Genomic DNA, 14202 nt, shown 5'->3' with positions numbered 1-14202 from the left:
ACAGAAAAGAAAACTTCATGGGGACATAAAAGTTCTTAATTTGAGGAACAGTTCATGGTAGAGGAATAAGATAAATTGGGTAACACAAGGTAACATCAGAAACATTGGCTCTGTGTACAGGGAGACAGAGCTCAGCTCAGCATAAGAGCTGTCCCCAAACGGGGCATCATTGTGTTTTTGCGAATTCTCCTGCACTAAGAGTTCAAGCAGAGGCTAAACAACAACATCATGGTTGTTTTTCGAACAGGAGATTTCTGCACAGAATAGGAGACTAACTTGAATGTTGAGTTGTAGAATGTAGAATTACACTGGTTCACTCACAGCACCTATCTCCAAGATAAATCACAGGCAGGTCATCTGTAATGGACAGTTTTGGGTAACCAAGCAAATCATCCAGACATCTCTCTTTCTGACCACCATGTGACAGCCATTTGCCACCTAGGAAATAATTGAGGATTCCCCTAAGGTAACCATTAGGTGGCAGTTGACACAACAGAAAAGCATCATGCATTTAAGAGTGTTTACTATGCGGGCACCTGGGTGGCTCAGTCGTTTGGGCGTCCAACTTCGGTCAGGTCATGATCTCACAGCTCACGAGTTCAAGGACTGCGTCGGGCTCTGTGCTGACAGCTCAGAGCCTGGAGCCTGCTTTGGATTCTGTGTCTCCCTCTCTCTGCCCCTCCCCCGCTTGTTCTCTGTCTCTTTCTCTTTCTCTCAAAGATAAATTAAAACATTAAAAAAATTTTTTTTTAAAAGAATGTTTGCTATGCAGTTTGTAATGCAATAAAAACACTAAATGTAAGTGTAAATACAGGTAGTTATCCACAAACTACACAAAAATGCCCCATAAATAAGAATGTGAACTTCTTGTTCCTTTGACACTTTGCTTGCCATGAACATCTTTATTCTTTAAATTACATAGCACCCTGGTCCCTACTTCTTCATCCCCATGCCCTGCCCCACCCCCACTGGGTCCATTTACATAGGTGTGATGGAAAAAGAAAGAAGTAAAATAGTGAAGAATGAGCAAGAAAATCTGGTTCTAGTAACATGGTCTTAATAACCTAAGTTCTAAAAACATAAAAATTATCTCACAGAAACAAACGTGATCTATGTTTCTCTAATGCTGTCTTAGGTACACAGTGGGTTCAACAGATTTCTTTGGGATAGCTCAGACCCTAATTACTACATATAAAATTGTATCTATGGAGACACTTTTAAAATAATCAACAATTAATTCAAACATGTCAGGATTACCTTTATGAAGATCTTAATGTTTTATCAATGTCATTTTCGAAATTAAAAAAGTAATATTTGGAATACAGCAAATCCACTAGTGGAAAAATCACTTGAGCTACACCATTGAAAATAAATTACGCAAATCTCTGAATGGCAGAAGTTACATTACTAATCACTACCAGAAATTTCTTTTAGGCATAGATAAGCCAACAACACCTTATTACTTGTCAAAAGGAAGTGATCATTTTCACAAGTAAGGTGCTGGGTTATTTCTCATTACATATAGATCTCTCAGAAAAGTTAACTCACAGCTGAAGAGTAGAGTTCAAACTCTTGCTCAGGAAGGAAAGAATGCCAGCCATCTTCTATCACTTCAAACATGGGTCGGTAAAAGAAAGGGTACATCAGAGTGATAGAGTCCAAGGTAGACAGTGCCTAGGGCATAAAAAGGAAATTAAAGAAAGGAAAAGGAACATACCGCAATTTCAACACTTTCTAACTGCCAAATTGGTATTAAATATGATCAATAATGATACACAGTCAATATATTTCTCTAACGTTGCACTTACCGCTAGATATATAGTTTATTGAAGCTAATTTCCATGCTTTTAGCATCTAACAAGGTATGTATCTGGCACATAACATACACTCAGTTATCATTTACTGAATGAACACAAGGACAAGAAAAGTGTGTACACCTATTCTAGGAGAAAAACTAAATAACTCCTTTTGACACCACTTAACAAAGCCTAATAAAAAGGTCCAAATATTTCTGGAAATCAGAAAATAAACACGTTTTGTTAGCAAGCAAGGTCATGGCTCAAAATCCCAGCTATCGACTGTATCAACATATGTAAATTACGTAAAATCAGTGTCTGTTAATAACCATAAATAAGGGTGTCACAGGTAAGTGGCCAAAGAGTCAGACTAGAGCCAAACTGCTAGACTCAAATTCCAGATCCCAGTGCAATAATGGTTAACTAATGTAACCACTCTAATGCCTCCATTTCCTTAGCTCAAAAATGGGGGGAATTAAAGTATCTATCTCATAGGGCTATTGGTAGCATTAAGAAAGATAACGTATATAACAGGCCTGTTAATAATAGTGCCTGGCACATGATAAACCCTGAAATTGATCTTGGCAATTATATGCTTCACATATCCTATGCACCACATATGCTCCATCAATGTTCATGTTCTACCTTCTTAGAATGATATGCCATTTGGTCATGTATCATATTATCTTTATGTTACAATGACCCATTCTCAAGCTGCGGCATTAACTCTATGGTTCCCAAAAGAGCCTGTGTTCATCTGGAACTCTTGAATTCTGGGTAATACCACCAAGAAAATCTGACTAAATGGGAGGAACAGACAGATGAAATACCCTCCAGGTGATGGAGGCTATTTCAACCTTCTGACAGGGGAGTTATGAAAAGCACTTCTATGGCCGCAAAAAAAGGCACCACTCCAGGAATTATGGAGACACTCTTCTGGAGGAGGGCGGGGCCCCAACATCTTGCTAGTTCCCCAAAACTCTCAGAATAAAGCTACCTCCCTCTAGGTCACAGAAGGATCAGTCTCACAAAAGAATGGGCCCAAGCCTTAGTAAAAAATAGACTGGACATGTAGTTCAACAACTTAACAAAAACATCCCCATCCAAAGCTATTCTTCTGTCTGTTCATAAATCATGACACCCTCCCCCCAGAGCTCATAAAACAGAAAATATGGAGAAGCAGGGCTGGATAATCCATTATCCACTTCTGTAGAGTCTTTGGCTTCCAATCACACTAAACAGAAACAGAATGGCCAGTATCCACATCTGACCTAGGCCAGAACTGTCATCGTTCAGGACAAACATTATTTTATTTCATTGTTTTACTTTTTTAATTGGTTTAAGATATTTTTTGCAATATTTAAAAAATCTTTTTTCATCTTTGCTGAGGTAAAACTACCAAAACTAAGAGATATTTCAAGTGATGATCTGATACACTGTGAAAGGACTCCCCCATTGAGTCAATTAACATGTCCATCACCTCACATATTTACCTTTTGTTATTAAGAACATTTAAGTTCTACTCTCTTAGAAAATGTCTGTTATACAATACAGTGTTATCAACTGGAGGGACCATGGTATATATTAGATCTTAAGACCTTATTCATCTTATAACTGCAAGTTTGTAACTTTTACCAACCTGTCCCTATTTCCCCAGCCCGCAACAACCACTTTTCCACTCTGTTTCTATTAAGTTTTGTTTTTGTTTTTTAGGATTCCACATAAGTAATAACATGCAATTATTTGTCTTCTCTGTCTGATTTCACTTGACACAAATCCCTCCAATTTCATTCATGTTGTCACAAATATTAGGATTGCTGTTTTTTAAGGCTGAATCATATTCCATTATATATATAGACATGTGTCACATTTTCTTTATCCAGTCATCTGTTGACAGATACTTAGGGTATTTCCATATTTTGGCGAATATGAATAATGCTGCAATGAACAGTGGAGTACAGATACCTCTTTGAGATAATGATCTTGTTTTCTTTGGCTATATATCCAGAAGTGAGACTGCTGGGTCACATGGTAGTTCCATTTTTAATTTCTTAAGGAACCTCCTACTGTTTGCATACTGGTACAATCATGATTTTTTTTTCTAATTTTTTAAAATGTTTTATTTATTCTTGAGAGAGAGACAGTATGAGCGGGGAGGAGCAGAGCAAGAGAGGGACACAGAATCTGAAGCAGGCTCCAGGCTCTGAGCTGTCAGCACAGAGCCCCATGCGGGGCTCGAACTCACAGAGGGTGAGATCATGACCTGAGCTGAAGTCGGACGCTTAACCAACTGAGCCACCCAGGTGCCCCGTGATTTTTAATGCAAGTCAGCAGTCACTTTAGCAGATAATAAGCACTCATATTCTGACTTATGATCACAATTTGTATCACTACAGGTAGGACTTTTCCTTTAAACTCATTAACGCTGAAAGAACTGAAAACATTTCAACTCCAAAAGACAGTAGAAACTACATAGAAAAAAGCTTCATCAGCCTTCCTACTATGATTTAGAAAAACGAGCACTTGCAAGTTATTACTCCAGTGGGATTCTATTTATGGCAGCAGAATATATTTGGGTATATGGATTCTTGATTGCAAAGAACAGTTCAACTGTGCTATATAAGAAATTCACTTATTACTTCCAAGTTATATCAAGATATATAGGGGAGATGGGAAAGAAATTAGATACCAGCAAAAGGCAAGAGGCCACGTTCACTATGGACATTTACTACGTTATAAAAATAACCAGTAGAGCATTCACTTCCTAAGGTCAAATTAGGAGAATGGCTCGTAATTCATAGCTTCTTTTCAGCTGTAAGGGTTTCTATATAATCAGTTTCTAAAGGATTTTAGGTACTATATACAGCTAATGAAACAACTGATTAGTGTCAGATGCTAACAAAGCTAAGTAAATGCAATCAGAAAGTGGGTTAATAGCTTTGCCCTATATTTTCTTCACCACTATCCTTCACCATATGCGATTTCACTGACACCCACCAACCAGCTATCTTGTAACCCATAAAACAGATAAAAAGAAAAATGCAGACTGGCCAGTGAAAATCCAAACGCACAACTGAAAAAACAAACAAACAAACAAAAAAAAAACCAGGCTGAAATGAAATGGATCAGTAGCATTTCCTTGCCCAAAGAGCAGGACAGTATTTCAGCTTAACAGCCTAGAAACCACAGTATGTTTCTTACCCACGTTAGCGAATGTGGCCAAATCAACATTACTCTGTCACTTCCAAATGACAGATATGTAAGACAAACAGTTCAGCTCATCTTCTCATTTCCTTTAAGGAAAATTTAGCAAAGGCAGAAGGCAAAATGGTTACATGCCATTTTCTCAGCACTACAACAGTTGTTTTTTTATTTCTCTATTCTTGTTTAGAAACCAAACATGATCCTAGTTATAGATTTTTAAACCTGTCTGCCTCCTTTTAAGTTAAGCCACTAGCATTTGTTTTGGATACAAAGACCAGATTAGTCACTCATAGACGGAGGGAAAAGAAATCAGTGTGTCTATAATTATCTAGAAAATACCATAAACATAAACTTAATTACTATAATTTAGTAGCAATGATTTAAAATAAGGCAATTTAAAATTTGAGTGTAAACCAAAATAGTTGGTTTGAATGGGGAAGAAAATGAAGTGAGCTCCTCAATTTAAATATTAAATTATCCAAGTAAAATTTCTATTATTTGAAATCTGAAGAGACAGTCAATACTGTTTATACAAATATAAAACAAACGCACTTTTTAGTCTTAGGCAAACATTTGCCTAAGACAAGCAAACATTCTCTGTTTGCTTCAGACTTGCTAAAAACAAACACAGGGCTATAATCATTGGTGATAATTATTTGCTTTGATAAAAGAAGTAACTTCTAACAAAAGCCTTACCATATACACATACAATGGATTATCATCCAGCCTTAAAAGGGAAGGAAATTCTGTCAAATGCTACAATGAGTGAACCTGGAGGAATAAGGAACCCAGAACACTAAAAACTGCTATAAGTCAATAAAATCCTAATACATTCCTATAACAATGAATCCAGGTGAGGCTTTTCCTAACAATTTTCAATATGTGAGTCATAGAACATGACCAAATATCTAGTAAAACAAACATAAGAGCTATACTAAGTAAGGATAAAAGGTTCTTTTTTATTACTATTTACTTTCACCAGATTTTGCTTCTGAAACATTTACCTCAATGGAACTGGCAATATTCAAACATTCCTCCATTCCAGGAATATCCAACTGAATTATTCGAAAGTCTTTACATTTTATGATGATGGTACCCAGTGGTCCCACAAATCTGTAAAAAATTACAAATTATGCTTAGGAACATATACATTTCTATCTTTTTAAAAAAAGTATATTTATTTATTTTGAGAGAGAGGAAAAGGGAATCCCAGGCAGACTGCACACTGTCAGTGTGAATCTCAATACAGGACTCAAACTCACAAACCAGGAGATCATGACCTGAGCTGAAATCAAGAGCTGGATGCTTAACCAACTGAGCCACCCAAGCGCCCCCATATATGTCTCTATCTTTAAGCATATGATTATTTCCTTGAAAAAAGAATGTAGAAAAAAGAATTACCATCTACATTCACCTTTCTTCTCCCCAATTAGTCTAGTTAGGGAAGAGGCAAGCCTGCATTACTAAAATGTGAGCCATAAATTATTTTAAATATATGTACTTAAAAACATTTCAAATTCATAAAGTAATTCATACTAGGCCAATTCATTTAATGAAAATTATTTGGGGCCTTGCTTCAAAGAATGAAGAAAAAAGATCTGTAATTAATGTGGTAAGTGTTTGTACAGAGGTATTTCTGAAACACAGGAAAACATTTCAGATTTTACTTACTTCCAAGTTTAATAGTTGATTTTAAATATAAATATCTCTTTTTCAGTCTTTAAAAACTATTAGCTTGCAATATCTATTCTAAACCAATGTCATATCTAATCACAAATTTTGTATCAGTAAATTTTGTGCAAATGTAATTTTACCTTCATTGGAATTTTCGTCTTTTATTGTAGTTGTTTTGTTTTGTCAGTACTTGCTAACAGCTCTGATTTTTCTTTTGCTTTGCCACTGGTTGGCCCTAAGTCTTTTCCATTAATAGTTCTGGGTATTCCTTAACTAGGAATTCTTAGATTGTCCAAATGCTGTTCATTTAACTTACTTTTTGCCCAGTTTAGAAAGACATCTCCTACAGCCACTCTTCTGAACGCCATCTGAATTGTAAGCATCCCTATGCCTCTCACCACTGCGTTGTTAATTTGGACAAGCAGACGTTATCAGCACGGGTCAAATCCCAGTAAAGATAATTCCACCAACATCCACAACCTATCAACACACTAGAATGCCGCTTATAAAATTTATTTTGAAAACTCACATTCTTGGCACTTCTACTTCTGGCAAAGGTAGAGTAACAGGGACCAGACTTACCTTCCCACCTGAAACAACCAAAATAACTGGACAAAATATAAGAAAGAACTGTTTTCAAGACACTGGACATCAAGCAACAAAGAACAGAGATCTCTGGGAGATGGGAAACAAGATGAGTCCTACAAATACCCCAGTTTACTGTTTTGAGTTCCAGGCCACAGGAGAGGGAACCTGGGTGGGGCTGATAGTCTGAGGAGAGCATCTATATTAAAAAAGAAAGTTTCATAATAGTGACCTCAGATTCCAGGATACTAGGAAAAGAAGGGCAAATTAAATCCAAAGCAGAAGACATTAAATAATAAAGATCAGAGCCAAAATCAATGAAAGAGAAAAAAGAAAATTATAGGGAACAAGAAAAGCAAAAATGATTGTTTGAAAATAATAAAAGCAATAAACCACTTGCCAAAGTGATCAGGAAAAAAGAAAATCTGTCTCGATTTACCAATACCAGTAAGGAGAGAAACGAGAATCTCTACAGATTCTACAGGCATTAAAAACATTAAAGGAAATACTAGTATCAACTTTATGCCAATAAATTCAACAAGGGAAATGATATGGACAAATTCCTAGAAGACACAAACTCAAGGAGAACCTAATTAGTTTTATAGCTATTAAATAAACTGAAATGTTCATTAAAATCTCCTCCCTACCACCACCAAAACAAACAAACAAACAAACAAAAAACAAAAACAAAATAACCTTCAGGTCTAGATGGCTTCACTGATGAATTCTACAAAACGTTTAAGGAAAAAATACTATTCAAGACAAACTCTTCCAGAAAGTTGAAGAAAAGGCAATTATTTATCAATTCATTCCATGGGGCCAGCATAACCCTAATATATACATTAAAAAAAAAAAAAAAAGACATTACAAGAAAACTACAGACCAATATATTTCATGAACCCAGATGCAAAATTTCTAAACAAAATATTAGCAAATTAAATCCAACAATACATGAAAAGGATAATACATCATAAGCAACTGGGGTTTATCATTTGAAAATCAAAGCAATTTATCATATTGCCAAATTAAAAAAGAAAAACACCACGTGATCATCTCAATAGATATAGAAAAAGCATTTGACAAAAGTCAACATCTATTCCTGATTTTAAAAAACAAAAACAAAAAACCCCAACTCTCAGCAAACTAGGAACAAAAGGAAACATCTTTAACAGCATTTACCAAAACAAAACAAAACAAAACAAAAACAAAACAACCCTACTACTAATTACAGACTTAACAGTGAAAACTAAATACTTTTTCACTAATATCAGAAATAACAGAGATGTTCACTCTCACCACTTCTATTCAACCTTGTATTGACAGTTAATAGCCAGTGCAATAAGGCCAAAACAAAAGAAAACAAAACAAAAAAAAACACAAAAAAACAAAACCAGAATGAATAAATGGCATCCAGATTGAAAACAAAGAAATAAAATGGTCTTTAGTTGCGGATGACATGATTGCCTATTTAGAAAAGCCAATGAAAAATACATAAAAGCTATTAGAATTAAAAGATGAGTTTAGTAAGGCTGCCAGATACAAATTCAATACACAAAAATCAATAGTATTTCTATATACTATCGCAACAATTGTTTAAAACGCCCAGGATTTGGTTCTTATTCAGGATGGTGAGGCTGATAGATCAGGAGATAACTGTCACTGAAAAGTTATTTTGTTACTCACATTTCCCAACAGGAGAGGCAAACTATGTCACTCAGAGCCACATGGGGAAGCATCTGGGACAGTCAGGAGGCAGACAGAGCGAGAGGAAAGGATGGGCCAGAACTTCTGTGATGTTTCACAGAAAAGAATGGGAAAGGAAGGGTAGGTGAGCTGAGCAAGTTTAGGATTAGAGTTTGAATAATTCTGTCAGGCTCTGGGTTATACCAGTGATCCCTGGTTGTCTGGTACCTGGCCCTGGAAGAATTTAGGACAGGAGAATAGTGGTCCTGACTGCAGAAGCCTGATAAGAGGAAGCAGATGCGGGTATGGATTTGAGATTGGTTGGTCTGCATATCAAAGGTGTGCTTGCAGGCAATTTTCTTGCTATCTCTAGGAAATAGCTAACCCTGAGTGGAAGCAGTCCCACTCCAGGTCTGCAAGGGGCTTAAGACATCAATGTATTATAAAATACAGAAAGTAAAAAACATAATTAATACATATGAGCAATTAGAAATTGAAATTTTTAAAATACCGTTTGAAAGAGCATCTAAAAATGTGGACTAGAGGAAAATCTGTCAAAAGATGCCTAAGATCTGTAAGTGAAAATTACAACACATCACTGAAAGAAATTTAAGAAGACCTAAATAAAATAAATGGAGAGATTCACTTTGTTCATGGGGCAGAACACTCAATATTAAGATATCAGATGTTAACTCTTACCAAATTCATTTATCAACAGATTGAACACAATTCTCATCAAAATCAGAGGCTTTTTTTAAAGAAATTGACAAGCTGATTCTAAAATTCATATGGAAATGCAAATGACCTGAAATAGACAGAACTTTTAATTAGAACAATTATGTAATACTACATAATTTGAACTTAATATAAAGCTACTGTAATTAAGACAGTATGGTAGTGTGGTAACAGCATCAAGATAAACAGATCAATGAACCAGAAAAAAGAGTCTAGAAACAGTTCTATTTATATATGGACAAAGATGCAAAGACAATGCATTGAAAAAAGGGCAAAACAATCAGATATCTATATGCAATATATACACATACATACATATACGATAAACCATATATAAAAACTCAAAATGTATCATATACATAAAGATAAAACCTAAAACTATAAAAGTGCTAGAAGATAAAGAGAAAAAATCTTTGTGACCTTGGGTTAGGCAATGATTTCTAAGATAAGACACCGCAACCCCAATCTATAAAAGAACTGGTAAATTGGGCTTCTTCAAAATTTAAGTCATTTTCTCTTTGAAAGACACTGTTAAAGAGAATGAAAAGCCAAGCCACAGACAGAAAATATTTGCAGATCTTATATAATAAAAGACTTGTATCAAAACTATGTATTTTTAAAAACACTCAAAACTCAGTAAAGGGAAAGATTCTGGGAAGATGGTGGAATAGAAAGCACCAGGAATCTGTCTCCCAACCTAGACAGCAATTTCATTGGCATGATCTGTTTGATGTGACTGTTTTATAACTCTAGAGTCTATTAAGGCTTGCAACTTCCAGAGTTCCAGAGACCTGGATGGTAAATTTTGGATAAATTCAGCTCTTAGCAAAATAGCAGCTATGCATCCTACCCATGAGGTGGGCAGCTGTGCACACGTTCCTGGAGCAACTTACAAACAGCTTGCAGAAGCTAGGTTGGGCAAAAAAGACCCTGTCCTCCAAACATCAGAGAAAAGAGATCCTGTCCTACAAATATCAGGATTTGTGTGCTAATAGCTGATTGCTGCTTCTGATCACAGAAGAGCAGAGGCCAGTGGACATCTGGTTATTGCATCTGTTATTGCATCTTTCCCCATTGTTGTAAGCCTCTCCCCAACAAGTGACTTCCAGAGTTTTAAACAACAGTCCCCTTTCCCCTCCCTGCCTGCATTTCATTTTTCACTCTTCTCCTTTCAGGAGACAGACATTAAAGACTAAGACATTCAAAGACAATTACATAAATCAGGAAAATTAGGATTGGAAATGTCCAGGGAAAGGCTCAGAAAAAACCCTAAGATGACCTTAAATTTATACTCTAGGCTGATCGTTGGCATAGAGAAAGCTTACAACAATAAATAACAACATCAACAACAACAATAATAAGTAAATAACAACAACAAAACAACAACAAAAAAAGAGCAAACCTTGGGGAAGGAGAAAAACATGATTTCCAGAATCACCACATTATTAGATCAAATGTTCAATGTTCAACCAAAAAAAAAAAAAAAAAAAAAAAATCACAAAGCATACAAATAAACAGGAAAGTATGGGACAGTCAAAGGAAAAAAATACATCAACAGAAACTTTCCCTGAAAAAGACCTGATGGCAGATACACTAGACAATGATTTTAAAACAATTGTCTTAAAGATGCTCAAAAAACTAAAGGAAGATGTAGAGAAAGTCAAGAATGTGATGTGTGAACAAAATGGAAATATCAATGAAGAGAGAGAAAACCTAAAAGGAAACCAAAAAGAAATGCTGGGGCTGAAAACTGCAATAACTGAAATGAAAAATTCACGAGAGGGATTCAAAGGCAGATGTGAACAGGCAGAAGAAAAATCAATGAACCTGAAGATAAGAAAATGAAAATTATTGAGTCTGAGGAACAGAGAGAAAAGATTGAAAAAAAGAGAACAGAGCCTAAGGGACCTGTGGGATACCAACAAGAGAAGCAACATACACATTGTGGAAGTCCCAGAAAGAGAAGAGAAAGGGAGAGAGAGAATATTTGAAGAAATAATAGCTGAAAAATTCCCCAATTTGATGAAAGACATGAATATAAACATCCAAGAAGTTCAACAAAATCCAGATAAGATAAACTCAGAGAACCACATCAAAACACATTTTAATCAAACTTTCAAAAGACAGAGAAAAAATTTTGAAAGCAGCAAGAGGGAAGTAAATTGTCACATACAAGGGAGCCACAATAAGATAATAAACAGACTTCTCATCATAAACTTTGGAAGCCAGAAGACAGTGAGCTAATATATTCAAAGTGCTAAAAGAAAAAATTGTCAACTAAGAATCTTATTTCCAGCAAAAGTGTCCTTCCAAAGTGAGGGAGAAATTAAGATAATCCCAGATAAACAAAAGTTGAGGCATTTATGACCACTAGAGCTACCTTACAAGAAATGCTCAAGGGTGGGTGCCTCAGTGGCTCAGTAAGTTAAGCATCTGACTTCGGCTCAGGTCATGATCTCATGGTTCCTGAGTGTAAGCCCTGCATCAGGCTTTTTGCTGACAGTGCAGGGCCTGCTTGGGATTCTCTCTCTCTCCCTCCTTCTTTGCCCCTCCCCACTTTATGCTTTCTCTCTCAAAATAAACTTAAAAAAAAAGAAAAAGAAAAAGAAGTGCTCAAGGGAGTCCTACAAGATTAAATGAAAGGACGGTAGGCAGTAATTTGAAGTTATATGAAGAAATAAAGATCTCAATAAAGGTAAACACATGGGTAATTATAAAAGTTAATATGTATTAATGGTGTGTAATTGCACTTTCTGTTTTCTACATGATTTAACAGATTAGTATATTCAAAGAAAAAATTATTAGTATAAAAGTTAATATTATTGTATTACTGTAACTTTGGTTTATACCCCCAAATTTTGTTTACTACATAATTTAAGAGAGTAATGCATTTTCAATAACTATGAGTTTATGTTTGGGGGCATACAATGTATAAAGATGTAATTTTGTGACATTAACAATGAAAAAAAAAAGTAGGGACAGACCTATAAAGAAGTAGATTTTTTGTATGCTATTGAAGTTAAGCTGGTATAAATTCAAACTAGAGTGTTATAACTTCAGGATGTTAAATGTAATGCCTATGATCATCTCAAAGAAAATAGCTACAGAATATACATAAAAGTAGACAAGAAAGAAATTTAAATATTTCACTACAAAGAATCAACTACATACAAAATAGAACAGTAATTAAGGGACTAAAAAGCTATAAGGCATATAGAAAACAAATAGCACAGGGGCGCCTGGGTGGCTCCATTGGTTGAGTGTCTGACTTCGGCTCAGGTCATGATCTCGCAATCTGTGCGTTCGAGCCCCGCGTTGGGCTCTGTGCTGACCGCCTGGGGCCTGTTTCAGATTCTGTGTCTCCCTTTCTCTCTGACCCTCCCCCGTTCATGCTCTGTCTCTCTGTCTCAAAAATAAATAAACGTTAAAAAAATAAAATAAAATAAAATAAAATAAAATAAAATAAAATAAAATAAAAAACAAACAGCACAGTAACAGAAGTCCCTCCTTATCAAAAATTACTTTAAATGTAAATGTATTAAACAAACCGTTCAATCAAAAGACAGAGACTGGAAGAATGAATAAAAACATGATCTGGGGGTGCCTGGGTGGCTCAGTTGGTTAAGCATCCTACTTTTGATTTTGGCTCAGGGGGGATCGAGCCCTGCATTGGGTTCCGCACTGAGTGTGAAGCCTGCCTCAGATCCTCTCCCTCTGCCCCTCTCCCCCACTCACACAATCTCTCTTATCAAAATAAAATAAAAAACTTTTTTAAAAAATGTGTTTAGGGACACCTGGGTGGCTCAGTTGGTTGAGCACCTAACTCTTGATTTCAGCTCAGGTCATGATCTCACAGCCATGGGATGGAGCCCTGTGTCAGGCTTTGCACTGACAGCATGAAACCTGCTTAGGATTCTCTCTCTCTCTCTCTCTCTCTCTCTCTCTCTCTCTTGCTCTGTCTCCCTGCTCTCAAAATAAATACACATTTAAAAAAATGTATGATCCAACAATATGCTGTCTTACAAGAGACTCAAGATTCAAAGACACACAGGGGTTAAAAGTGAAAAGACAGAAAACAGATATTCCACACAAACAGTAACCAAAAGACAATAGGTACAGTTATAGTAATCTCAGACAAAATGGACTTTAAATCAGAAGTGGTTACAAGAGACAAGGAAGGGCTTTATATACGAAAAAAGATTCATCACAGCAAGAAGATATAAAAATTATAAATATTACACACTTAATTACAGGCAACCAAAATACATGAAGCAAAAACTGACAGAAATTGAAGGAAAAAATAGTTGGAGACTTTAATACCCCATTCATGATAGTGGCTAGAACAACCAGACTAAAGATAAATAAGGAAATAGACACTTAACACAATAAACCACCTAGATACATCAGACATGTATATGCTACACAACAACAGAATACACATGGGACATTTTCCAGGATTGACATATGTTAGGCCACAAATCAAAGCCTCAATAAATTTAAAAAGATAGATATCTTACAAAGTATC

The 14202-nt window shown here is 35.7% G+C and overlaps 1 protein-coding gene across 2 annotated transcripts in view; it reads right to left on the bottom strand.

The window, feature by feature from the left end:
- Positions 1-14202, bottom strand: part of MTMR9 (myotubularin related protein 9) — a 57766-nt gene that overhangs the window by 36902 nt on the left and 6662 nt on the right. For both annotated transcript variants that reach the window (XM_045462275.1, XM_045462285.1), the window contains exons 2-3: positions 6005-6113; positions 1549-1674 (exon numbers count right to left, since the gene is read on the bottom strand). In XM_045462275.1, coding sequence (XP_045318231.1) covers positions 1549-1674; positions 6005-6113 — 235 coding nt within the window. The remainder of the gene's footprint in view (positions 1-1548; positions 1675-6004; positions 6114-14202) is intronic.

The sequence above is a fragment of the Leopardus geoffroyi genome, chromosome B1, assembly GCF_018350155.1.
Source record: "Leopardus geoffroyi isolate Oge1 chromosome B1, O.geoffroyi_Oge1_pat1.0, whole genome shotgun sequence".
In the NCBI taxonomy this organism is placed as follows: domain Eukaryota; kingdom Metazoa; phylum Chordata; class Mammalia; order Carnivora; family Felidae; genus Leopardus; species Leopardus geoffroyi.
This window is presented reverse-complemented; position numbering and strand designations above follow the sequence as displayed.